The 27672-nt window shown below is 38.9% G+C and overlaps 2 protein-coding genes across 2 annotated transcripts in view; one reads left to right on the top strand and one right to left on the bottom strand.

The window, feature by feature from the left end:
* cyfip1 (cytoplasmic FMR1 interacting protein 1) overlaps nucleotides 1-27672 on the bottom strand; it is a 51623-nt gene that overhangs the window by 7224 nt on the left and 16727 nt on the right. The window contains exons 2-23 of the mRNA XM_038271743.1: nucleotides 18127-18247; nucleotides 17937-18026; nucleotides 17482-17559; nucleotides 17247-17348; nucleotides 16970-17151; nucleotides 15340-15436; nucleotides 14882-15010; nucleotides 14399-14503; nucleotides 12950-13041; nucleotides 12733-12850; nucleotides 12513-12635; nucleotides 12283-12408; nucleotides 12035-12201; nucleotides 11276-11423; nucleotides 10975-11128; nucleotides 10721-10877; nucleotides 7870-7966; nucleotides 7431-7507; nucleotides 5072-5180; nucleotides 4855-4974; nucleotides 4585-4784; nucleotides 3607-3694 (exon numbers count right to left, since the gene is read on the bottom strand). Of these exons, the coding sequence (XP_038127671.1) occupies nucleotides 3607-3694; nucleotides 4585-4784; nucleotides 4855-4974; nucleotides 5072-5180; nucleotides 7431-7507; nucleotides 7870-7966; nucleotides 10721-10877; nucleotides 10975-11128; nucleotides 11276-11423; nucleotides 12035-12201; nucleotides 12283-12408; nucleotides 12513-12635; nucleotides 12733-12850; nucleotides 12950-13041; nucleotides 14399-14503; nucleotides 14882-15010; nucleotides 15340-15436; nucleotides 16970-17151; nucleotides 17247-17348; nucleotides 17482-17559; nucleotides 17937-18026; nucleotides 18127-18243 (2676 nt within the window). The 5' untranslated portion in view covers nucleotides 18244-18247. The remainder of the gene's footprint in view (nucleotides 1-3606; nucleotides 3695-4584; nucleotides 4785-4854; nucleotides 4975-5071; nucleotides 5181-7430; nucleotides 7508-7869; nucleotides 7967-10720; nucleotides 10878-10974; nucleotides 11129-11275; nucleotides 11424-12034; nucleotides 12202-12282; nucleotides 12409-12512; nucleotides 12636-12732; nucleotides 12851-12949; nucleotides 13042-14398; nucleotides 14504-14881; nucleotides 15011-15339; nucleotides 15437-16969; nucleotides 17152-17246; nucleotides 17349-17481; nucleotides 17560-17936; nucleotides 18027-18126; nucleotides 18248-27672) is intronic.
* LOC119774300 (fibronectin type III domain-containing protein 9) lies at nucleotides 62-5518 on the top strand. Its single transcript, XM_038271746.1, has 2 exons — nucleotides 62-257; nucleotides 2414-5518. Exon 2 carries the CDS (start codon nucleotides 2493-2495, stop codon nucleotides 3093-3095), a length of 603 nt encoding a protein of 200 aa, XP_038127674.1. The 5' UTR covers nucleotides 62-257; nucleotides 2414-2492; the 3' UTR covers nucleotides 3096-5518.

The raw sequence follows: 27672 nt of genomic DNA, 5'->3' as shown, positions 1-27672 counted from the left end.
TACTTTTTTTCTCATCCATAACAGGAGATTTTAGCTCCCTCTCCTGCCATCGCTCTAATCCACTAACGCTCCCTCTACTGTTGCAGAATCTGAGATAAAGAGCCGCTGATCTCTGCTTCAATCCCACACTTCGGCATCCAGCATCTCCGTTTGCTGATGATGGCAGCGATGACCGAACACCAGAATCGACTGGTGTTTTTAATCTGCTGAGACACGACGCACTGGGATGATCATCCCAAACTGGTGCCATTTTCCTGGTAAGTTTGCCTTTAATGATATGCTGTGAACTATTATACACAGAAAAATCTCACTACTGCTGTTATGTAAAGGTGATAAATCTGATGGACAAAAAATAATAGTAATTAAAAAGTCAGGTTCAAATACATGTTCTTGTTGGATTAAATTAAATGTATTCAAATGTTTTAATCTTACAATTTATAATTCAGAGAGACTAAAACATATCCAAGGATTAGAGATCCATTAAATAAAAAAAGGATAAGTAAAGCAATCACTTATTCTTTATAAGAGGAGGCAAAGTTTCCTGATACTTTATTTAATATTGATTCTTATCCAAAAAGTTTTGAATCAAACCGGATTCTTAATCCTCCCTTAAAATCGCATCTTTCCGCATTTCCTTTGGATCAGAAAGGTTTTTCTAATGCTGGTTTAGGGCATGCAGATCATCACCTTCGACATGAAAGGGGACAGGGAGTAAAGATAAGCCTCTACAACAACAATCCTATGTTATGTAATCCAGCAAACATCTGCACACATCTTCATCTGCCTCCCGCAATCTCCAACATAATCCATCATAAAATGCTCGGTATTATTTCCAATAATTTTCCTCCTTTTTTAAAAAAGTAAAATAAATCAACTTTCTTGAATCATGCAGAAACAGACGGCTCTGCGAAACAAACACTGAAGCCTGCTTGGCAATGAATGGGGGGAAAAAAGCTCTTTGCAACATGCAGCACATAGTAACCATGGCAACGTAATTTGCCTACACCCAAAATCCTGTAAAGATGAACAGAGAGACATCAAACAGACCTGCTTCCACTCCACAGACCTGAGGCCTGGTGATTTCAATGCTACACAAACAAGCAGTGTGTTTTATACCTCCATAGGTTACAAATATAACTTTTAAAATATCTTTAATGCAACTTTGCAGAAATGTCTTTTCTCATTTCAGACGCTATACCTGCCTTTAACAACAAAATCCTGGGTTTCCTGTTTCCATAGCCTTTGGTTTCTGGACAGGATATTTGTTATAAATGGTTTAAACCAGATTAGAAAGCCATCATTACATCTTTTACAGAAATTCTAAGCTGTAGGTATCTGATCTTTCAGGCAGTCAGGATTTAAAATTGTTCTATTAAAGAAAGTTTTCAAATAGCAGCTGATTAACTCAAGACTTTGCAGCTGGTGTGATTTTTTTTCTCACCACTATTACCAACTTCTCATTAAGGAAACTATTTATTCACTGCAAATATTGATCTAAAAATAAGGTAAATGTTCTTGAAATAAGTGCTTATGCCCTTCTTTTGAGTAGATACGTGTATCTATCTGCCAATGGAATGAGTTTTCTGGCCTTTAAAATAAGATAATTATACAAACCACACTGGAAATAAGATCATGGAGAGGATTTTTTTTCACCGGCATATTTTACCCACCTACTCAAATCAAATATAATTATTATATAAAAATATTACTTTATATTCACTTTTGTAGTGTGTAAGGTCTGCTTCACATAACTCTACATGCACTAAAAAAATTATCTAAAAAACAAAACTTTATAAAATAAGTATTAGTCCTTAATCCTCCTTTATTTAAGCAGCTAAATACAGAGATTAGGCAACTAAATTGAGAATACATTTTAGACATTATTAACATTATTAAATACCATACACCATAATTAAGATAATCAAATTGTTTTTTTCTTACTTTAAAGATCAATAATCTAATTCCGTTGGGAAACTGCCTTACCTGCTGAATTGAAGGAAAGGATACACCTATTTAAAGAAAAATACGGATTTATTTGTTTTTACTGTGATTCACTGTATAATATCTCACATTTGTAAGCGTTAGATAATTTATTCTGAGAGTTTATTTCTTATATTAAATGTCCAAATTTCCAGTATTTCAGTATCCGTTTTTATCTTTTTCTTTGCAGTGTGAGTAAAGAAAAGAGCCTGAACAAAACGTCTTCATCACTAATTTCCTATTTCTTTTATCTTTGATTCAGGAATTTTACTTAATTTTATTACTGAAGCTTCAAAGAGGCGGTAGGCGATCGCCGCCATCAGATTTTCTTCGAGTTAACATGTTATAGTGAAATAGAGTGACTGTGGTGGATATTTTGTTGTTAATCAGCATTTTCATCGCCTTCTTCTTATTATTTTTATTTTTTTTACAGTTTGATTAAAAGCTGCGAGCCAACAGCTTTAAAACCAAACAGGAAGCTCTTTGATGGGACTGGGAACCGCTGCTTCATAATGGGAGTAACGGTCTACAACATCTCCTCCACCTCAGCCAGGGTGAACTGGCCGGCGTTGCCAACCTGCCTGGACACCTTCTACAGCGTCATGTACGACCCCAACTGGAACAGCCTCATCATGGGCTACAAGCGAAAGAGCTTCAGGCACGAGGAGCGCATCCCCGTCACCCAGACCAGCACATACCTGGGCAACCTCCTGCCCCAAACCGCCTACTTCCTTTGTGTGACGTGCCAGGCCGCCGACCCCGTGCGGGAACAGTGCCAGGTGTTCAGCACCCCAGGCGAAAACAGCGAAGGCCACGACCGGGCGGGCTGGGAGCTGGCTGTGGGCGTGTGGCTGACCTGCTGCCTCTTGCTGCTGGTCATCGCCGGCATCCTGATGTGGGGATGCCTTCACAACATGTGCTACCTGCCAGGTAGAACTCCAGAGAGCCGCCCTGTTGTCACCTCCTCCGTGCGTCAAGACATGTCCAGCTCGGGGCACCTCTTCGCGGTCAGAAGCGGCAGCGAGGAAAGTATCAAACGGGGCGCAGCCATGCAGTCCTCGCTGATGCTGGCGCAGCCCGCTGGACATGTAATTACCCCGGAGCATGAGAGCTAAGCTGGCTGACAGAGAGCCAGCATTAATCGACTGGATTAAGGTCATCACAGTATTGTTCTGCCCCAGCTGAATTATCGCTCATCGTTTTACCCACTCAATGAAAATCCTATTTGTGTTTACAGGAATAGATGTTTTCTCAAGATCCATTCAAAACGATATATTTGTACCATTCTAAGTAAATTAATCTAAACATATAAGCCGTTACAGTCAATCGCTCCACTAGAACTACAAACCTACTAAAAGGTCTTATTAAACTTTCTGCTCCACTAGTTTTTGGAGGAGCTTTTTTTTTCCCACTCAACTTTTTGCATAAGACTTTAAGCTTTAAGACTCTGTAAAGCTTCCTATATCGAAACGTCCTTTCCTTCCTATTCTACAGTGACCTTATCAACCTGCAGTTAACCTTTAGTTTGAACATGTGCTTCTGCACAGCTGGTCCGATCATGACAGAAGTCTATCCTTTGCTTATGGAACACAGTGAAGCGAGTCATCCTCAGAGAAACACACTGACCTTTGACCCGTAAAGATAGTGGGGCTGAGCGTTGGGGGGCTTATCCCTCTGGAACTCTTGGGAGAAGGGCAGGATGGTGCGCACAAACCTGAACGCACAGAAGGCGATTATTCAAAATGACGCCAACATAAACAGCTGGTTACATTACACAGAAACAGATGACATGGAGCTAAAAACAAAGAAATAAACATGCATGGATTTGGTAGCTTTAAGGATAATCTTTGCTAACCATCATAAATAGTAAATAATGAAGAATGACAGAACAAACTTGGTGCAATCAGACTTTGTCAGACTCCTCTTAGCGTGCCAGATGACAAAGCATATTACAGAGAAGGTAAATGCATCCCTTCTCTTGACAATATTTATTATTTTACACTATATAGTTTAGTATGCTTTAATCGCTTAGGGATAAAATTAAGTATTTTATTTTATGGCAACCTGGATTAATGTTTTATTTTACATGAGCTGAGGGTGTGGATTGGTTTAAAACAGTTCCAATTTGAAACACTAGGTGTCTCCATCACTTCCTGCTCCTCTAAAGGCAACTAATACTGTCACAAAAACTGAGACTTAACAGTAAAATAAAACAGGCTGTTTTGATATTAGATTTTAAATCCAAAATCAAATTTAGGACATTAACAATGCACCACAAACACCTTTAATTTGAGTTTTTATTTTTAGAAATGTGAGCAGATCGACTCTGACTGCTGCAGCTCAGCTGGTTTCAGGCTTTGTTTCTGCTGAGTTGACCGTTTTCATTTAATTGTTTAGACCCAAACTGATCCCCCTGACCTTTCAGTGATACTCATGTTTACATTTTGAAATATTTTCTGTGTAACTCCAATCTTAGTGAGCTACACTAAGACATCCACAACACATTTTCTGTCTTCCAACAGTTTTTTTATGTATTGTTGACCAATCAGTAAAGCAGCCTAAGAACAAAAGGCAGCATATATATTATAGTCCAAACCAGCCCACCTGTTGGTAGAACCGTTGTAGCAATAGTTGGGCAGGAAGTCGTAGTTGAGCTCCCAGAAGACGTGCAGCGTGATCCTGCCGTACGGAGCAGACACGTTGTGGTTGGCTTCGCGGAACATGGCATTAAAGCTGTCCAGGGTCAAGAACTTGCTGAGGAGTTTGTGCGTCATGCGATTGATCTCCAGGAGACCTTCCAGCTCCTATAAAAATCCAGCACAACAGTTACCACATGCAGAATGTTTTGTCCTGCAGAGGGCTGAGGTGACGCACCATTATGGAGGTGAGGTCCTCGCTCTCGAAGCGGTTGATGGCGAGCTCCAGTGATTTGTGAAGAGCTGCCGAAACGCGCTGGGTGATGAGTCGGTTCAGATCAATGGAGCGGCCCAGGAGCTGAGACAAACGTTCTGTTAGTGAGGGATGGACGGACCGAGGGAGGGAAAGACAGTGAAGGTGAAACCACAAAGTATGCAGCAGGTAGAGAACTCACCTGGACATGGCGTTGCTTCAGCAGCGTCTCGTAGCGGTTGGATGTAGGCCAGGGAATGTTGGCGCCCTGGTTCTTGCAGTCGGCTCTCAAACGTTTATCCAGTAGAAGACTAAAGGATTCAAAGGAAGTAGTTTAGATAAAATATGCACACATTATTTCATACTTTCATGTCATTTTTTTTTTTAAGGTTTAAAAATTCTTTCTATAATTGTTTTTCTGCGCTCCACATCAACCATCAGAACAAATCAGCAACCTGGAATCAACAGCATTTATTGCCATTTTGCAACCATAATGAAATTTGACTGATACACCAGCTAAAAAAAAGAAATAAAATATCCCTGGATGCTTTCGAACAGCGGTCCTCAATCACCGGGCCGCAGACCAGTACCAGTCCGTGGGTCATTTAGTACCGGGCCGCACAGAAAAAAAGTATATATATATATATATATATATATATATATATATATATATATATATATATAATTTATCGACGATCAGAGTCTGAGTGATGTTTTATTTTGAAAAATATAAAAAAATGCTGTATTCTCTCCCAATTACATCAGTCGGTGCATCTGTGCCTCTTGTCACAGGTTAATTCAGTTCAAGACTCATCCTATCTATAACATCCTATCTTTGTGAAGCGGGATTTTCTGCGGTTACAGCGACCAAAACAAAGCTACGGAGCAGACTGGACATATGGAGCACACTTCGTCTGTCATTTTCTCCGATTAAGCCTAGATGGGACCGGCTTGTTGTTTTATTTTTATGCTGTTTGTATTTGATTTTAGAAGATGCACACAAAGTCCTAAATATTACAGATGTTCATGGACATTTAGCCTGTAACTTTTACATAAAGCCCTGCATGTATGAAAAGTATGAAATGAGCAGCTGGTTTATTTGGCTGGACTGTGGTAAGGAAAAACATTTAACCACTTTTAGTTTTCCAAGTGTAAATAAATGTATTTATGCACAGCTGTAACAGGCTAACAGGAACAAAAAGCCAGTTAGAGGCTCAATCATCCTCGAATCAACCTTTTTCTTTTAAGACAAACTGTATAAATTGGGCTTTAAGAGTGTTATCATTATGTTACTGTCCACGTTTGGACATTTTTATGTAAACATTTTTAATTCTGCAGTCATTTCATTGATTTAATCCCTGTTAGTAAGCAGGGCTTTTTAATTCAGGTGCTCAGATTATACAGTCATGAATTCACTGTCACTATTCTTCGCCACCCTCATCAACAACTGTTCCACTTATCTCCACATTTGGGTACTGGTTACTCTGGTGGGTGTTTTTAAATTTGGTCTGGGTGTTGGATTATGCTTTTACATCTGGTTTGGGTTCCACTTTAAAGAAACTCCATCTTGCTTATTCTATACAGTATATCCTCTCTAAAGAGACCCAAATAAACACTGAACTTAAATTTAATACTGGAGTTGTTTTTATTTCCTTGAGATGCTGTGATGTGGCCCAACTATTGTCCACTTCTGTTCAAACTTCAACCACTTGACTCAAATGACCCTCTTGGTCCGAAAGCACCAAGAGTCATGCTTATCAGAAACTTAAACAGCAGTTTCTTTATGCGCTTCAAAGAGGCTTTAAGTGAGAGTTTGCCGACCCAAAATCAGTTAATCTGCTCCAGAATAGAGTACGGACAAATGTCTCAGGATGAAGGTTTATTACTCAGAGGGGATGAAGACTGAGCTGGTTTTAGAGGAGCACGGTGGCGGCAGTATCATGAGTGAATAAATAGCAAAGGTGGAATACCTTCTAGTCATTTCATTTTATATCAAACCATCAGCTATGTTGTCAAAACCTGGACAAACTTAGACGCTGCAAACAGACAATGATCTTAAATGTTAATCAAAGCTGCGTTTGGGATGGAGGTACCAATTCAAATGAACTTTATCAGTTTAGATAATAAGAGGGGATAAATATTCCACCAGAAGATTTTTAATAGCGAGAAGATGTATGCTTTCTGCAACTTACAGACTGAAATTAATCAATGCACGTTTGAGTCTGTATAGTGGGCATGATTTTGAACCCATGTAAAAAAAAAGAATAAGAAGTTTAATCTTGAGCAATAAATTATTTTTCTTTAATTAATTTAAGTTATCTGTTGTTTAATCTACAAAAAACAAAACAAAAACAAACATCATTAAAAGTACAAAGATATTGTGACAATTATGATTCGAGTACAGAAACTTTTGATCATCTCTGTTTCCTTTTTAGAGCCTTTCAATCCGCCAGATCAACCAATCATTTAATCCTATAAAATCTTTTATTTTTTATGATTGATCTGCTGTATAAAAAGACTTCCTGGACATGGACTGAAAAGGGGAAAACAAAAGCTCTTACCTTCCGGCGAGTATCTTGTAGTAGGCGAATATCTGATCAGCCAGTTTGTAAACAAACTGATCAAAGCACAAGTTGACCTAAAAAAATAAAAATAAAAAAAATATACAAGTATTTTTAGAAAGCCTTGTAAACAGAACTAAAGCTCTGAATTTGAAAAATCAGTCTGAAGTTATTTTGTTTTTGAAATATCAATTTAATCAATTTGATTTTAAAGGAAAAAAAGCTGATGTCACTCCATATAAATGAGTCCAACTCTTATGCAATGACTTAATAAGAGATATGCAGCAGAGATTACCAGAGAGAGCTGATGCATGGATTTATGATGCATAAAATTACTAAAGAATGTTTTGTCATAAAGCTTTTTTCCCACCCACATACAATAGATCGCACTTTCGTAAAGGAACATCACAACAACCAGAACACATCAACAGATCATTACCTCCGCCTCGATTTCATCATAAAGGAACTGCTTCTTAAATTTGGTCAGAGCATAGTGTGCGCTGTCGTTGTACAAGTCCAGAGGATACAACACGTATCTGAAAACATTAGAAGAAAAGGGTTATTATTCACGAGTTGATCTAAATGTGCCGGAAAAAGTTCCATCTGAGAGCAACGCAAAATATCTCTGACTTTTATTTATATCAGGGAGATATGATCACTGTCGTCATGTGTACTGTATCGCAGCAAAGTGAATACTCAAAGAAAAAAAAAATTAATCAAAAGAAGAAACTGATGCCATTATGACCAAGCAAAGTAATGATGTTGATTTTTGTTGGCAATAGCTTGAAGAATTACAGAGTTCTGGCCCATGCCAGAGAATGTGCTTAATGGCTTACGTAAATCTGCCTCATACGACAGTAATCCTTTGGCCAACATGTAAACAGGAGAAAAAACAAAACAAAAAACATAAACTTTTGCAGAGTAATTCTGCAGAATCAACCCAACAATGGCCGGGCAGGTGGGCAAAAAACCTGCCAGCATAACAACATGAGATCTCAATGTTTATTAGCGCAAAGTGCATCAATGTGAAGCAGCATAGGCATATTCATGGTCAGAACCTGCCTGTGCAAACTTTCTGTCATCTGGGTCATTAAACTGGATTAAATTGGAGTCAATCGGACTTTGACTCAGTTTTTAGACTTAGACAAACTTTTTTACTCCTCTTAATTATTTACTTCTAATAACAATTAAAATGGCCAACAACGGACCAACAACGGACCAACAACCCAGAAGATCGATGGGTGGGTCCTTGATCTGCATCTGACTCAACACTATATTCAACAGGGAGGATGAGCCTCCATTGGCTTAAGACATCAGAACTCAAACTCTTTGGGTCAAAGAAAAAAACATTTTTTTTAAATAATGTTTGGAACCGTTTACTCTGACACCTTCCAATAAAATCTAGTTAAACAGATAGTTTTAGAAGTCATCTCACGAGTAAAGTTTTCACATTTTTGTAATTATCTCTGCTACCTTTTTAGTTTACCATAATAAAACACACCAGAAAAAAAGAATCACCCTAACTACACCAGTCAACCGTGAAGCATATTGATGGCAGCATTATGCTACGGGCCACACTAAAAAACAGCCTTGAAGGCTGCAAATGACTAACATAAAGCCACGATTGCAAACAAATGTTATAGATCTGGGGGTCAGCCCCATTTACAAATTAAACAGACATTTTAGCATTTATACTTAAACAGACTTTGTCAGAAGCCATAACACTTCTGACCCTTTGAAGAACACCTCTGTATATTGCTTTACAGTTAAAAAAAACTATATAATAAATGCATCTCATTTAAAGTATTTCTGATCTGATTTTGGGTTTACAAAAATACAATAAGATTATTTTCTTGAATCTTCATGGTTAAAATAAACACAGAACCTTAGTTTAGGAGCTAGAGAAAAAAAATCCTTGTATCATTTCCATTTTTTGTGGAAATTTGATTGCAATATTGTAAGAAAACCACTGAAAAATGCAATAAATATTACCCAAGTCTAACATTTATGGCCAAAGTCCATATGTGACCAATGTGGTACCAGAATGACACGTTGCAGACCCAGGGTGTTATGAATGCATGAAAAGGGCCAAGTCAAAGTTTAGACTCCATTCCAACTCCAATTCCAATCAACGGAAAAACTAAAATATGGCTGTCCAATCTGGTGTAGCTTGAGCTTCTTTGAAAGACATCTTAGGCTACGTTCACACTGCAGCCTGAAGTGACCCAATTCCGATTTTTTTGCCCATATTTGACCTGTATCAGATCTTTTTATGACAGTCTGAACGACACAGATCGGATTTTTTCAAATGCGACCCAGGCCACTTGGATATGCGGTCCCGAATCCGATACGTATCTGATCTTTTCAAATGCGACCTGTGTCTGTACGGCCAGGTCGCATTCATCCGACCTACACGTCATTGATACTTGACAAATGTTACTAAACGTTACTAATCTGCGTCCTACTAAGCGGAGGCGGGAAAAACTAACAACCATTGCGGAAGATAACACAGAGAGCAGTCAATGGAGAGAAAGTGAGGTTGCTGACTTAATTCATATTTGGAATGATAGCTCGATTCAGATCAAACTCGAAGGGTCTTACCGGAACCTGGCTCTCTTTCTTTTTGATCTTCTTAAAAAGATTTCGTTTGTAATGTGCCTGCTCCTGTTGGAGAAGAACTTAAAGAACGCAATATACACTGCGGTATTACGAGTCATGTTTACTTCCGCAAACACTGAGGACGCTTGCTACATGTGACGTCATCGCGTCCTCGAGTGTGCATGCGGGACACTTCGGTTGAACGCTTTCAGTTCACACAGTAGATCACATACAAGTCGCATATACTTGGAAGTGTGAACGGACACGCAAAAAAATCCGATTTCACAAAAAAATCGGAATTGAGCATTAAGGCCTGCAGTGTGAACGTAGCCTAAGAGACAAACTCCAAGATACTGGCAGCTGTAGCTGCAGCAAAGCTGTTTTATAACAAAGAGTTGATTTCAGGGTTGAATACACGGCACTTTAACTTATTTGAGTTTGATCACATTAGATCCCGATAAAACACACAGATGTTTGTGGTTGTAGCATCACAGGCTGCATAAATCTTCCAGAGATAAGAATCTATGTTTAAAGCTCCCTATGCGCTGACTGAAGTGAGTTCTAAACAGATCTTATCAGTGGCTTAACATGTGCATTATGATGATAAGAAAAGTGGAAGATTGTTTGGATTTTAAAGTGTTAAAGAAAAGTTTCCAGAAAATCTTTAAATTGCAAAAACAAATCAGAATTACTCCATCATGGATGCCTCTTTGGTCTCCAGGATGTGATCGGTGAGGATCCAGGGCATGGACATCTCAATGGGGAACTGGATCCTGCGGCCCATGGTGAGCTCCAGGAAGAACTCCCTGAACCAGAGCTGGGAGAGGTCACAGCACTGCTGCAAAGTCTCTGCAGGGGAGGGCAGACATGGACCATGCTTTTTAAATCAGAGCTCACCATACTGATTTCAAACAACCTGCAGGATGCTGCTAATCAAACCCCTTACCACTGAAGTTCAGCAGATGAGTGTAAAAGAAGGACTCCTTGTGAAACTTCTCGATGTCTAAGATGGTGGTGCCTTCCAAGCTGCTGCGCAGAGTCTTCTTTGAGCCACTCTTGTCTGCAATAAGAGACTCCAGCATCGTCCTCACCATGTAGAGCTGCAATGTTTATGAACAGAGAGGACAATAATAGAGCCAGCAGTCTACAACATCTCTTTTCAGAACAAGCTGCTGCTCTAGATTTATCTATTTATTTTAATCAAACTCTCATCGTTATACTTCCAGAAAGCTTAAAACGAAAGACACCTGAGTGCTGGAGGGCCCCACGGCTCGGCGAGGAACCTTGATGTCGAAGCCACCCTTTGGATCTTTCTCTCCTCGGAGGGCGGGGTCATTGTGCGGCTCCCGGCCGGTCTCCCAGTCACAGACCGTCTTTCGGATGGCCTGGAGGACGCTGCAGTAACACATTAATTAGTAACTGCAACTAGTCTGGGTGGAACAGTAAACAGTCATAATACAAAGGTTAAAAAAAAAAAGAAAAAAGATTAATAATTCTAGAAGAACAATCTGAAGCTGTGCAAAAAGCAAGAACTCTTTTTTTCTCTTTTGAAGAAAACCAATCAATAAACCTTTATGCAATTTTTATACACTTCAGTTACCTGAGCTGCTCCTCATTCTAGTGCTGAATGTCCTTAATCTGTTGTTGCTAATTTTGTTTGTGACATTAAACATGGATATCTTCTGAAGAAAAGTTTTATGTCCAGAGGAGACACTTTGAAGGCAATAGTAAGGATAAAGGCATCACTTTGACATCTTTTTTTGTTTTTAAGAGCTCTACCAAGTGTTTAGCACGGTGGCGGCAGCGTAATGCAGAGGGTCTGTTTTGTTGCCAGTGGTAAGGAGGACTATTTACAAAATGTTCAACCTTGATTTGAGAAAATTCACAATAAACGTAGACTTGGGCATCCAATAATACAAAAAAAAAAAAAAAAAAAACGGCCACAACATTGACATAAATCCTTATAATGTTCAGATAAACATGAGAATCTATGCTTTGGTTCAGACCTCTGAGTGACGTTTTTCTTCTTCTTGATGGCATGTCGCAGTGGGTCTCTCAGAGTAATCTGAGCAAAGTCCTGCAGAGCCGAGTAGATGGTGTGACGGATGGCGTGGTTGAACACGCTTTCCATGCGTCCCATCAGCACCTGCAGTCCCTTAATCATAGCCATCACCTGCCGAAGGCACAGTAATTGATCAACAATGGCGCTTTTGGCAGACTGAGGCCATATTCCTAATCCAATGATGCCACTGACCTCTACGAGGGCAAACTTCTCCTCGCTTGTGTAGTTGTAGCGGGTGGCCCTCTCATACTCCTCTGCGTTGTCAGGACACTCCTTGTTGGAATATTTGTCAGTCGGGTGAACCAGTTTCCATGAATACTGTAAAGGAGAAAGTCTTTCTTTAAAAGATTGGAAGAGTAAAAGGCACCAGTTGTGTTGAGGTCAGATGATTTCACAGTCTGCAGCAGGCAGCTCCTTCGTACCACTTCCATAACGTGAGCGCTCCACTGGGAGAGCAGCTGTATGCCCTGCAGGGCCAGGTCAAACAACTTCCTGTATTCAGAATCCGTCTTCTGGGACTCCTGACGCCCCGATCCAGTCACCACCTACAACCAGAAAGAAACAAGGACCTCTATAAGAGTCTGAAAAACTTCAAACTGTATTTTCAGCTGAAATCAATCAATCTGCCTCTCCAGTACAAACCTCACTGTTGCTGTAGCGAGCGAGCTCAGAGATGAAGCGCATGTGATCCTCCCTGATCTGAATCATCTGCTCACAGATGTTGTACTGTGGGCTGCTGGATATCGAGGTGCAGGTCCATCTGTGGGGGAGAAGTAAGACCAGACAAAGATTAGGAATATAGATCTACTCTTCATTGTTTTCCTGTTTCCAACCAGAATATCTGCAGTTTTAGTCTCACCTGGATTTATTCTCTTCGAAGTGAGCACTGGTCTTGATGTACCGAGACAACTCGATCTGCATGTCACCAAACAGCGGAACCACCTGCAGTTGCTGTTAATCCCAAAACACAGACTCTTATAAATATCACATTTACAATTCCAATGTTGAAATTAAAAAAAACGTAGACACCAACATCTGTGATTTTTCATAACAAATGAACCGATTAGCAACAGCATTTGGCTGCAGTAAAAGAGGAGATTGAACAATTGATTTCATATCCATTACCATAGGTGCAACATTCCCTCTTTGAACACAACCGAAATCCTCTGATAACAAATAGATATTTGCTGTAGGCCAGAATGCTTTTTTTTACCCCTTTTTGTATCATTTTCTTTACTATAAAATTTTGCAAAAGTCTCAAAGTAAATTCTATGTCTAACCGCCAAATGAACAACTGTTGCTTAAGTCAGTACCTACATTATATTAAACTAGAAAAGCAATCTGAGAGCGCAGATCTCGCTAGTTTTGCCCCAAACTGTGACTTAAACCTACAGCTAAAACTTGCACATGATCTTGATCATTACCAAATCCATAAACATATTCAGAAGTTTTCAATTGATCCTGCAAACAAACCAACGATCCCTTTTCTAAAGACGGTTTTTTGTCTTCATTAAAAAAACCTCTGGACTTTTTGAGTCCGATCCTGAGGCTGTTCACCTTCTGCCCCCTTCTGGATTAATGGGGAACTGATTGTTCAGCCAAATACCCCCATCTCACAATGTCAGATAATCTAGATTATGATCTGGATCATCACCTAATGAATTGTTCCTTGGCATTAGGGACACCACTGATAAAAATTTCATGTAAATCCATCCATAACTTTTCAAGTAATCCTGTACATAGGCAGACGGAGACAAACACACAAACTCTCCCAAAAACCTCCTTGCTGAAGGTAACAAAAGAAATTCTGATCTATTCACAGTTTTAAGCAATGAGTTTTGTACATAATTTTAAATTTTTAAATAAAAAGGCATTGTCGCATTCGGTGTTATTCCCTCAACAATTGGGAATCCTTAAGGGTGCCTTTATTTAAACAGGAGGTAGCTACATTAAAAAAAATCCACCACCTGATGGATATTTCAACTTGGAAACAGTCCTAATATACTGAATTTAGCCCAAATCCCCCAGATCTCAGTCAAAATCCTGTCTAGGAGAACTTAATTGATCCATGCAGATGTTTGTTTCCAGCTTACGGGTCTGGGAGCATTTGATACCGAGAGCTCCATGGGGGTAAACTAACGCTCAGCAGTTGGTCATAATTCTAAGATTCTTAATTACAATTTATAGTAAAAAAAAAAAAGCTTTGTGCCATCATAAAAACAACTAAACAGTAACAAAGTGTAAAACTGTCTAAAAGTAAGAGAAAATGTTGAAAATGTTTGTGTTTAAACTATGCGTCTCATTCTACCTTAAAGAATTTGTCAATCTTAGAGAGGTTGATCCTCTTCTTGGCATCTAGTTTGTAGATGTTGCTGCTGTTTCCATCCATGAGGTACAAACCAAATCCCATAACCTGCAGAGAGAAAAGAAGTCAAATGTCTGACCCTTTCATTGATGCTCCTTTAAGCCTTTGGATTAGAGCAGCTCAAACTTATTGTAATATCGATGTACGCAACAACTTGAAATGCAATATATATATAAAGTACCAGGCATTAAGGCATCTATGCCTGTATTATATTGTGATAAAATGCTGTTTAGTCTAGAAAAACTACTTTAGTCTGTAAAATGAATAAAACAAATTGTCGTTTCACCTGACGATGTTTTCTTTTAATTGTAGTCAAAATTACACATAATATTTTTCTACAACAGCTGGATGCTCTACTCATGATCTGGGATAAATGTTTTCCCAACATCCTGCAGCTCTGTTTCACATTCTTCCAGTTCCACGTACCTTCAGCAGCATGTGTTTCTCACTGGGGGTGAGATACAACTTGTCCTCATAATAATCCACACACAGGTTGACGATGTCTGCCAGCAGCTCTTCGTAGCCGTTGATTACTTCCAGCTGCTGCTGCAGCGACTGATGGACAGACCACAGAGGGTGGACAGTCATTCAAATGTATCTCATATATCTCACATTAATTAACCTAATTTAGGTAATTCCAAGTAGTATTTTAACAAGTTAACAAGCACTAAAATAAGTGTGGTAAATCTTACTATGAATAACTTCCCTTTGTAGTAATGCAATGTAAAATATTCATTGATAGAAGTATCACTGAATAACAGTCTTGTTTTCTTTAATTCAATCTTCTTAAAACAAACATTTCGTTAGACTACTTTTAAAAACTACAAGATAAATATAATTTGTGTCTAAATTGCAAAGAGTTTATCGACAAACGGGAGACAAACCTGAGTGATTTTGTTGTGGTTTGCCAGGAACATGGAGAGGTTCTGAGACTCCTGAATGGAGGAAGGTTCAGACATCTTTCTGAGAAACTGGGCCGCTCTGAGCAGAGAGGAAAAACAATTTTCCTTTAATATTTAACATAAAAAAAACAAAGGAGAAAATGCCTTTTCTAATGAAAACATGTTTCTTAAAAAAAACTGTTTCTAGGTGGCCTAATCTCTGCCTACTGTTGTCAAAGAACTGAAATAATGGTGTGACTTTATTAAAAAAAAGTTGAATAAGCTTCTTCACTCCCTCCATTGTTCAGGCGCCTGTGTAAGTGCAAAGTAAAACTATAAATGGCTTCTTAATTGTCAGCATTTTTTAAAAACAGTGTCAGGGCAGCGGAATGGAAAGAGAGAAAAACTAGAAGCAGTCCCTGTCTGTCAGTATACTACAATTGTTCAAGTAAAAATTAAATGATTATTAACAACACGTTTTTAACATATACTAAATTTAATGGATATAATTTTAAAAAATATAGATATGTAGATATCCTATTTTCGCAGATAAATCTAAAAAATGTGTTTTAATTATAAAAAATATTTATTTTCAAATCATTCATTATATTTAAGCTTCATTTTATAATTAATTTATTCTTAAAAACAGGAAATTCCCCGTTTATGCACTCAGCTGCAGATCCCCATATCCCCTGAGCTTTAATATGAAGAAAACATTTTCTAGAGCAGAGGTCACAGATTAGTGGACCAGGGTCCGGATCCAACTGCTGGATAATCCGGACCCAACCAGATTTTAAAAATGCATAAATTACTGTATATTGTCAGACGACAGTGTCTAACTTCACACGGGCCGCTTCTCCTGTTAATATGGTAAAGCCCTCCGGAGCGTCCGGCACCAGGCTAGATGGGATACAAATTAGCCAATGAGCTGCTGTCAGTCTGGGTTGCTGCTGCTGCTGCTACTTTTAGACACAGCAGGCAAACCTGTGACAAGCCGGGCGATGGGAAAGAAGGAGAAGATGATGAGAAAAAGAGAGCAGAGAAAGTGTGGACTGCTGGAAGAACTGCGGTGAACTGGTGACAGAAAAGTGAAACGGCGTGCTCAAAGATGACCCTGCACATTTTGAGTATGTTTGGCTCAACCTGCTGCTGTAAAGAAGGATTCTCCACCATGAACAGAATTAGAAATAAATATAGATCCAGGATCAAAAAGAGCCCCTTAATATGTGCTTGAGAATGGCTTTGTCTCCATTCAAACCAGGTTTAAAGCCTTGCAGGGCAGCATAAAGCCCACTGCTCTCATTAAGTCAGAAAAAAGAAAGATAAAAATACGGGCATATCAGGTGTTTTATAAAATATGTTATTCAGGAAATTGTCTATATACCAAATTGAAAGATTGTTGTTCTCTACTTCAAAAAACAAATTTTTTTTTTTTTTATATAAAAAGTCAATGTATAACATGGATGCATAAAAAACTCACTTAATTTTAGCTATGTTTAAAGTAACAGATTAGAATTAAAAATGTCTCTGGACCTTTACTGGTTGATGATTTTCTTTATTTGGACCTGCTGATTTTTTATTGGTTACCCCTGGAACAGAGGATCCTCCCATCTAGTGTCTGGCTTCTGATTACCGTTTGTATGCAGAGTGATCATTCTTGACGCTGCACTTCATGTTCTTCAGCTCGTCCAGCACCGCAAACATGTTGATGAACTTCCCGAGGGTCAGCAGGTACGCCTCAGAGACAAAGTCTTTCCTGCGCTCTGCGTGACACAGACGGCGAACTTCCCCACAGAAGCGGTCAATGGCAGAGCGCTGGATAAAGACAAGAGGAGGAAAGCAGCTCAACTTAGTCAGACATGGAGAGGAGCAATCAATTAAGTCTCTGCTTGGTGAAAGGTAGAAAGTACCTGGAAGTACATGAAATTCATCAGCTTGGTGACCTCTGGCTCCAGGACTTCCACAGTTTTCTCATAAATCTCCACTCTGTTGGGTTGCTCGTTGCATTTCACCTGAGAAAGGACGAGTGAAGAAAAAAATATCTTTACTATGCACTATAAAATTCATGTAAACCAAAAACAATAATGTCAGTAAGGATAAACCCTTTAAAAAGGATTTCTTTACAGATAGGTAAAGCTTATTTACCTGCGGTATCGCTCTGGAGCAGCTTCTCCAGGTGTACAGCATCACAGCATACTCCTGCCCCTCCTCCAGCATGTCGTTCTAACAAACAAAAAACATTCAGTCGTATCCATGTAAAAAAAACAAAGACATAAACAACCAGAAGAGTCAAACATGCATGCATGACTGCATCGGTTGCAAGTTTATTCCCAGAGGCCTGGAGGGGAAACCCACCCTTCCTCTAAACAAAGAGCAGTTTGATCACCACCCGAGCAATTTTCTCTCACTAATTAGAGACAAAGACCAGTTATTTCTCACAAGAGCGGGTTTAGAGTATCCATTTGTCCCCAGAATTTGGATCTGGTGTTCTTTCTGCTCTACAGCACCAAATGTGCAGTGGGGAACAGCAAAGTCCCATATCCTGGTTTCTATAAAGCTCTTTTAACCCCATTCTGGTGAATTTGAGATCAGACATGTACCATGCTGGAGTGGACGGTGGCCTGCTCGATGTATCTAGCGATGCCGGTGACAAAAGCATTCCTGTCCTCAAAGTTGGTGTTGAAATTGGGCTGTTGGATAAAACAACAGTAGAGAAAAATAAACAAAAAAGGAGTTTCAGCCTAAATAGAGCTCAGTTGGTCTGTGAAGAATCTTAGTGCGTGGACTGACCTGATACATGACGGAGGCAGGGAGCGGCTCGATGCATGGCTGCTGGTCCGGGAGCGGCAGCTCCTCCAGCAGGTCCACGTTGGACAGAGCATCCTCTAAGGTCACAGCGGACGTCATATTGCTGTCAAGTAGAAGACATGAAAATATAAAGATTCACAGCTTTTCTCTAAAACCAGGATTTTCCTCTTTATGCATCAATTAAAATACTGAATCCATTCTTGTTGATGCCTCAGACACAGAGCATCTGCTCATCCTGTTCATCATACTGGGATTTTCTTAAAACCAAAGGGTGAATTTGACTACGAGTTAACCAAAGTAAAGCTTAAGCATAATCAGACTGGATGGAGAGTGTGTCTGAACATCATAGATCAGGAGCTGGTTTAGATCTGGCCTCTGACTGATCTAGAAGATCCACCTGTAGCTCAGGCTGGTCATTACAGTCTTTATCCTGCTAGAAGCTGAATCTCTAATCTAGTTTCAGGTTTTTCTTAGCATCAAACAGCTTCTTTTCTCCTGGCCTGAGCTTCATCTATCTCCCTTTTAACTGTGACTATCTTCTCTTGCAAACACCATGATGCTTCCACCACCATGCTTCATGGTGGGGACGGTGTTTTCCTTTTAGGGCTGCTACTAACGATTATTATGTAAATCGATTAATATGTTGATTATATTTTCGATTGTTCGTCTAATAATTGGACAGCCAAAGATTCCTTAAAGAAGATTTTTTACAAAATAAAACCAAATGAAACTAAAACTTTTCCAATCGAGGAGTTCAATTCAATTCAGTTTATTTATATAGCGCCAATTCACAACACAAGTCATCTCAAGGCACTTTACAGTTCACCAGATCATACAGTCCAATTGATTCAAAGTTTTCTATCAAAAGAAAACCAGTTGATTGCACTCAAATGCAATCCCTCACACTAAGCATGCTTGTAGCGACACTGGAGAGGAAAAACTCCCTTTAAACAGGAAGAAACCTCCAGCAGAACCAGCCTCAGTGTGAGCAGCCATCTGCTGAGGCCGACTGGGGCTCAAAGAGACAGAAGCAGAGATACAAAAGGGAATTGTAAAAGGCGGCCCCGTCCAGGAAACACACAGCCAGGAAGAAGAGCTCCGAGCCAGCTTCCATGTCAGAGGATGAAGAGAGCACATCCAGCCAGTGAATAACAGGCCGATCTCCAACATCGATAAACAAAGGTGTTGATGGCAGCAGCACAGCTTATATCTCTCTCCAGGAGTGGCGGGAGAGTGGGAGAATAGAGATAGAATGAAGCAGAATGATGGAAAAGGGGTTGTTTTGTCCTCCAGCAGTCTAAGCCTTTAGCAGCATAACTATAGAGATAGCTCAGGATAACCTGAGCAACTCTAACTATAGGCTTTATCAAAAAGGAAAGTTTTAAGTCCACCCATAAAAGTAGACAGTTTCAAGTTTTTCTGTTTCAGTTTCAGTTGGTTCCACAGGAGAGGAGCCTGATAACTAAGAGATCTGCCTCCCATTCTACTTTTAGAAATTCTAGCAATCTTGTTCCTTATGTTCCTCTTTTAGGAACATAAGGAACAATCATATCTCTGATTTAACATGGAGCTTGGACATCTAAGGCTTTATATGTGAGAAGGAGGATTTTAGTTTAGTCCTGGATAGAACATATTGACTGGAGAAAACATTTTTTAATCTTAAATCCAAAATGTTTATATGTTTTTTCTTACAATTTTGATATATATAATTTGCTCCAAGTAGGTCGCTATGTCTGCTAACGGCATGTTTCACAGTCTCTATACTCCAGTTAACAATTAATTGATTACTAAATTAGTTGAAGATTATTTCAATAATCGATTAATAACGATTAATCAGATTAACTGTTTCAGTCCTAGTTCCTTTACTTCCATACATTGTATTTTGGATGTTAAGAGTAAAAAATGCAACACATGACTTAAAGGAAACTGCAAACAGTACTTCATATGACTTTTCTTAAACAGTATTGCTACTGTTTGTCACTTTTCTGATCAACTGCACAACCATTTTTAATCATTCACCACCTTTTACTGTTGTCAAATAAAATCACAATGAAATGAATTAAAAAATGTTGATGGAACATGACAAAAAAATATATTTTCAACGTGTAAGAATTATGACTGAAACAATCATATTTATCAATTATGAAAATAAAAGTCAACTAATTTGGTAATCATTTAATTGTTAACTGGAGCGTAGAGACTCTAAAATATGCCTTTAGCTTTCGTAATAAAAAAAAGAAACTGTCTATCTGATTGTAAATTGAAAAAATAATCGACAGATTGATCAATTTGCTAAATAATCGTTATTTGTGTCCCTATTAGAAATGCAAAAAATGTAAATCTAAGTAATTTTTTCTTAAAATAAGTGCATTTTGTCTTGAATTAAGCAAGTAAATTAGACACTTTGCCAATGTAACAAGACAATTTGCATTTAAAATAAGAAAAAAACAACTGCAGTCTCTTATTTTAAGTGCATATTATACAGTGACCTTATTTTGTAAAATGTCTCTTTCCACTGGCAAATCATCTCATTTTCCTACTCAAATTAAGGGTTTACTACACTTATTTTAAGAAATTTTTGCTAATTTTCAGAACCTTTTTTGCGGCGTGGGCTCTAGGTTACTAGCATGGCTACTAGCAGGTGGATGACCTCTCACTTTGCCCAACAGCACCAACATACAAGATAGAGTAGCAGCCATTTAAAATGGCCCTTCCCATCTTTTTTTACTTGACTCCACCCTTTCACTGAATTACAGGGTCTGACCAGGAGAAGGCGCTTCTCTTCAGATCTTTAGAATATTTTAGCACAAAGATTGATCTTTAAAAAAGGGGACCAGCCAAGGGCCCATCAGGGAAAGTAGGGACATTTTGAATGGCTCCTTCTGTAGAAGGATCAAACACTGCCATCTAAAAAGAGCTAAGCTTTGTTCTTGAGAAGTTTCCTTTAAGTTTTTTTAGTGCAACCAGCCATCAGAACGGCTGCAGGTTCCTGTTCACACAGCTTCAGAACCAGGGTTAAATCCTGACCAAATTAATACCTCACTAGTTTGGCATTTCCCCATCATTCCTCTGTACACCTCATTAGGATTTATTTTAACTACAGTTCCATCACCTGCCCTAAGTTTCATAACGACATACCAGGAAGGTTTGGGTTGTTTTTTTTCCTACTAAGTTCATTTGCAGGCATGTATGCATGTATCTAGCAGGAAAAATGTAGAGAATCTCCTTTTTATACTCAACTGTTTTACAAGTATCACATTATCAATGTGTAAAATTATTTAATAAAAAAAACAAAACAGCAGCTCCACAAAACTGAGCAGCTAAGAAGAAAGACAACATTCCTCAATGCCAATTAGTAGTTGTGATTTGCTACGCTTTGGTTTGCTTCCCCAGAGTGCTGCTGACAGACCGACGGCACAAACCGAAAACAATGAGACACCTGTAGCAATCAGAACCAGTAAAGTCCAACAGAGCAGCTGACAGAGAGCAGGGGGGGTCAGTGGGAGAGCTGGTGTCTGCGCAGGTCGCCGTCCTCCTGCTCTCCAAAGGGAAGGAGAGACGAGGGGACAAAGATTACAAGACAGCTGGAGGAGCTTTTCGCAGATTGAGGATCCCACCCTACTGACTCGCTGCTGGAAACGTTTAGCTATTTTTAGTGAAAGGATTCTTTTTTTTCATGTGAGGTTTTTAAGTCATGATTCAACTGAAAACAAGCAACTATGAGTCAAACTAATGTGTAGTCTACAACCAATCATCCAGCAAACAAAACAAGTTAATTATTCTATGATTGGCATCAATAATAATCATAACAACTAAAAACTGCATTTGTTCAGTAAAGTAACTAATTCTAAAACCATCCACTTCGTTTAGTAAATTATTGCTTCAGACATCATCTTTGTTGCTGGTCTTTGATTTTAAATATCCAAATATCCAAAATGTTACTCATGATCTTCCTCCTCCCTTTGCTGCACATTTTCTGTATTGTTCCATGTTTGTCACATTTTATCTCTATATAAAAGCAAGTTTATACAAATTAACAACTCAATAATAGAATGGCATTGGATAGTAAAACATATAATACTCTAGATTTTTTTTTTTCATGCATGCTGCAGATGGCAGAGAAGTTGGGAAACATCAAACTTGATTAAGAAAAATAAATACCTAAAAGGAGCGAGTGCATCTTCATGTAATTGAATAAATATTCAACAGCTAAGGGTCATTTGGAGAGAAAGGCAGTGAGATTTATATACATACATATTTAATGAGTTGACTGTACAACAATTGATGGATACACCTTTGAAAGTGTCAATAGTATAACCAGTTTACCAATATAGTATCAGTTTACAGCACCTCATCTCAAGCCTTTTTAAGCCAGAGTCAGTTCAATAAAACAACCAGGGCAGAGCGGTTGAAGGGTTTTTAAAGCGGACTTGCAGCGTTCACCCCTGGAGCACATAGTAACAGTGGGCAGGCACTTGCACTGTTGACTGAAGCAATCCCTAATACATGCATGTAGTGACAGTGGGGAGGAAAAATGTCAAGTTGTGCATTGGCTGGTTGCTGGTATAAAACTATAAGGAAGTTATAAGAATCTGTTTTAAAACTACTAAAACTTTCTTCTGCATAGTTTCTTTTAGGGGGGTTTGAAATTATGGTACAGTTCATAGCTATTAAGGAAATATTAACATACAGTATTTAGATGTTTACTGGGAGAAAGCTAAACTCTAATAGAGGACGTTTGCAAAGCCACATCATGGTTGTTATTTTTACTGGAGCATCAAGTGAGTCACATTATGCAGAAGCCTGACTTAATGCTACTGTTATGAATAATTAGTGGTAATATTTGCTGCTTAACGTGGCGGGTTTATTAAAGCAGCGTGTCAGATAACTGGGAGGTTTTCCCTTTAGATTGGGGTTTGGGTTTGTGGGCTCTGACCGTACGCAGGGACAGACAGACAGTTAAGGTATCACTAAGATTAGTTATCTTTCGTACAGAGTGTTTGTTTTAGTGTTACTTTAATCTAACGAGACTTCTATGGCATGGAGGTCAAGGCAATATGAAGTGAAATGTACGTATTGTCACTGGAGGTTTACTCTGCAACTAGGATTCATCTAACCAGGAATTAGATTTATTTAAAATGTCTTATAAGATAGACTTATTAAGCAAGAGCAGACTTTGTTAAATTGTTGATCTACATTTGAGAAGTCCATACTCACATTAAGTGCAATAGTTTAACAGTGAATTTGGTAAGGTTCCTTAAAAAAATCAAATGAACTATGATTGTACTCGAATATATACTCAAAACAGGAAGTGGTACCACTTTACAATAACCATAGTTTATAAATGGTTAAGAGACCATTTATTAGTGAACAGTTAACTACTGATAGCTTATTAATGCTTGAAAATTATTTATAAACTTCATCTAAATTATTTATTTTTAATTAACCTTTATTTAACCAGGAAGAAAAATCCCTTTAAGATTAAAAACCTCTTTTTCAAGGTAGTCCTGGCCAAGAGGCAGCAAAGTTACATACGATACATTAAACATAGATACATTAAAAAAAATTACAGGTACATAAAAAATAAAAAACATATCAAGTAAAACAATTACAGATCATTGAGGCTCCCTAGTTCAGTGCGGCAAAAGGTACTGTGAGCAACAGCTGATCGTTGGATCTCAGGGCAGAAGACGTAGGGCAAATAAAGGTAAATAGATCACATTGCCCTGCCTTGTTAGTTTAAGTCCAACATCAGAGAGCTTTTATAATGCAAGCAGGGAAATGTTGCCCTGCGACCTACTGGCAACCGTTGCCTAGCATATACCACACCTCTAGTCCATAGACTGCCAGAGATAGACGCCAGACCTACTGCGACCCTAAAGGAATAAGAGGATGATGGATGGATGGATGGATGGATGGATTAAAGCTGGGCATACACTGTGCGATATTCCAATGGTTGCACGCCGCTACAGCTCAAAGTGTACGATGAAATCGCAGGGTTAAAAAAGGTCACAGCTTAGGGCTGGGCGATTATAGAAAAAAAGCTTATCGATAAAAAAAAAAATGCATATTGATCGATATCGATAATTATTGAAAAGATTTGAAACCATATTTTATGTGCAGCTCTGCCTGGACTTTTTATGATATTGCTAAATGATTTAATTTTAATAAAAAACACAAACACAGACTTCGAATTAAATCTTTATTTAACCAACTTTTTTAACCATAACAGAATTGTTTTAAAGAACAATAACTTAAGAGACCTGAGTTATGTTATTAAATACTGACAAAGAATAAACTAAAGTGACCAGAAAAGTGACTAAAATAAATATAACAAATAAATAAATGCCCCCCCACCGCCGCCGCCGCCCCCGTTTCCTGCTTTAACCTGAGTTATTACTTTGAAGTTTCTGGCCCCTCAGCATTTTTATCTCAATTGTTAGAACTACGTGGGAAACTGCCCAGAACTGAAAATATATATATATTTTCCCGAAATTCCCGAAGATTCCTCGGAGGAGAGCCGCGCCGGGGATTACACAGCTCGTACTCCTGCGGGTGTGAGCGGCTGAGATGAAAAAAAAAAGTTGGTTGTGTTATCAGACTGGTTTCACTGGTTCCCTACACATTTTACAGATGACTGTGGTTTGTTTTTTGCGACTTGCCATGACCGAAATACTGCCAGACTGCCGAACTACAAAAACCTTTTTTTTTTTGGAACAATTTCCTCCGCCTCTCCTTGCTGCGAGATCTTCATGTGCTCTGTGTTGTGGTTTGAGAGGGCGGCGCTTTGTGACGGCGTGCCTGGGTCCGCGATTGTGATTGGTTGGGAGGAAGCAGTGACTAGCATAAACCTACATGCTAGGCTACAATGAGAAGGAAGGAAAACTGCGTTTCTTTTTTACCGAACTTTTATCGACCCTCTTTTTTTCTATTGCGCCACACGTCTATTGATCGATATATATCGTTATTGAATTATCGCCCAGCCCTATCACAGCTCTCGATGGATGTTCTCCCACTGTGCGGGGTGACACTCTGATGCGATCTAACTGCTTACACTGCACGTTCAAAAACCACATGTTGCACTCAGCGCAGAGAGATGGCGCTGGTTGGATCATTATTCTGGAAGAAGAAGAAGAAGAACTCCTTTGTTTGCACATGTGCAGCGCTGGAGGTTATGGTAAATCGGCTTGTTGCTCTGCTTCAACAGTAGGATTTGTCCACAAACACTTTAAGAGGGCCGACTGAATCTCAAAAATGTTTGATTTCCTCCCGACCTTACGATTCCTGATACAGAGTTGGTCGTCAGAGGATGATCGCCCCTCATTAACCCCTGTATACTAAACAACGCAGGACCTACGATGAAGCTAAAACTCTGCCCGACTGACAAAAATTTATCGCAAGACTGGAGAATCAGCCCGAAAAGGGCAAAAAAAAGTCATACAGTGTACGCTCAGCTTAATGCATCTCTAATGATCATGAATTCTGCTTGTAAGCTCTGCCTGTAGACTTTCTCCAATAGGGAAGGATGAGGGGGGATTCAATGAGAAGCTCATACAAACAAGCTCTTTTAGTAGCTAATCTGGACACAGAAGTAACTGATTTTTTTGCTATTGTCTAAGTGATGCAAATTTGTTTTTTTGGGACTTTGATCAATCTTCAAGAGTGGCCCGGTACAGTGACACTAGGGCTGCAACTAACGATTATTTTACAAATCGATGAATCGGCCGATAATTTTTTCGATTAATCGATGAATCGGACAAAAAATATTTTTTATATTAACCTCTTTATTCCAAAATAAACATTTTAGACAGAACAAACAAGCACACAAGTACAGGTTGCTCATTAACTGTACTGGTGCAATATGAAAAATAAATGTTTGTGTTAAAACTACGCAAACTTACATGAGAAATGTAGCTGTACATCCACAAAATATAGGCTACTTTGTTTCATAAAGCGCAAAAAAAAGACATTTTTGTTTTTAAAAGCCCCTAAGGGGTTCAAACAATAGGTCCTCCCATTTCAACAAATGAGGTTTTTTTTAGACTAGAAGAGTTCTGCCTTTTAAGACAGGAAAGTATAGCAGTTAAAGTTGCTACTTGAGAAAATACTGAACCATAGAGATAAAAATAGCCCTGTGATTCAAATTATAAAATTGTATTTGGAATAAAAATGAGAGAACTAGGGGTGCAAAAAAACACATCCTCCAAAGACAGATATTTACATGGGAATGTGGCATTTAATTAATTGACATATTACTGATCTTGCTGGATTTTATTCTGCTTTACTTCCATAAATTGCCGGATCTTCTTTACTTTATCTTTGCCAGAAGATTTAAACTTTCAAAGCCTTGCCCTCATAATTTGCAAGTTAATTTATTTATAAAGAAAATATAAACACTGCTTAAGCTAATTCAAATGAAATTAAAAGTAAAATAAGTAGCCAACCTTATCACTGTCTGTAACCTACTAACACGGCAAGGAAAGCATCAGATGAGCTACCTGAGAAACTAACGATACGTTTCCCCACTTTAAAATGAAACAAACATGGTTACTCATCCTGCTGATCAGCTCTCTTCACTGACATCAAAGGCTCCAATGTGTTTCCTTTTCAGGTGCTGCATCACAACAGCGGTGCTTCCGTGCCATGTTAATTTGTTTTTAAAAAAGTTGCATGTTACGACTTTTTTCGCTTTACAAAGCGCCGGCTATTTTAATTATTGTGATCAATTTGCGCCGTCAATCCCGGTGCATGCGCACTTCATTTGCAGCCTGGACGCCGAGGGTAAACATCCTCTGACTGCAGCGCTGAGAGGGACTCCTGCGGGAGCGGGGTTGGGATGGGGGAGGCGCCCCACGGCAATGACGATGGCGGCGGATGACGCATTAATCGCGCGACAACTAATCGATGATAAAATTCGTTGCCAACGCTTTTAAAAGTCGATTTTTATCGATTTTATCGATTCGTTGTTGCAGCCCTAAGTGACACCATAACTTGGACAGCAACCAGACAGTTTAAAGGCAAATGGTGCTTTTCAAGGTTGGAAAATCGCTCATATTTCATAACTGATACTACCTATGTAGTTATAAAGGCGTAAGTTCATCATATAGTTAAATGTAGGCGACTCTGAGAGGCTTAAAACAGCAGGATATGGGACCATTAAGTAAAAGAGAAAGATGCAGGATGCCTGGTGATTTCTCTGGCATATAAAGCTTTACTAAAACCCCTCTCTTCTCCCCTCGTCCATTGCTGTGCACTGCCAGTCAGTCGGCTGAAGATTACCTCATTTTCATCTGGTTTAAAATGGCAAAGATAAATTCTACTTTTGGGAAAACTCCTGCAAGCTTATTCACACCTGTTTAGAACAAGGATTGTTGCATCGCATGTTTGACTGGTTAAATGCAAACCTAGCATGCATGCATCAACTAAGCACAGCAACAGCTAACCACACAAAATAATAAAAAACAACTCATGCATTACTCAGTTTTTTTCATCTATTTTTAAATACTTCCTTGTTCTCTTGAGACTCCT

The sequence above is a fragment of the Cyprinodon tularosa genome, unplaced genomic scaffold, assembly GCF_016077235.1.
Source record: "Cyprinodon tularosa strain WSP-4 unplaced genomic scaffold, ASM1607723v1 ctg808, whole genome shotgun sequence".
NCBI lineage: Eukaryota > Metazoa > Chordata > Actinopteri > Cyprinodontiformes > Cyprinodontidae > Cyprinodon > Cyprinodon tularosa.
The sequence above is the reverse complement of the archived record's forward strand: the minus strand, read 5'-3'. Positions and strand labels throughout refer to the sequence as shown.

Bases quoted from the DNA above. Each gene is read 5' to 3' on its own strand.
- LOC119774300 (XM_038271746.1), top strand. From the start codon at position 2,493: ATGGGAGTAACGGTCTACAACATCTCCTCCACCTCAGCCAGGGTGAAC.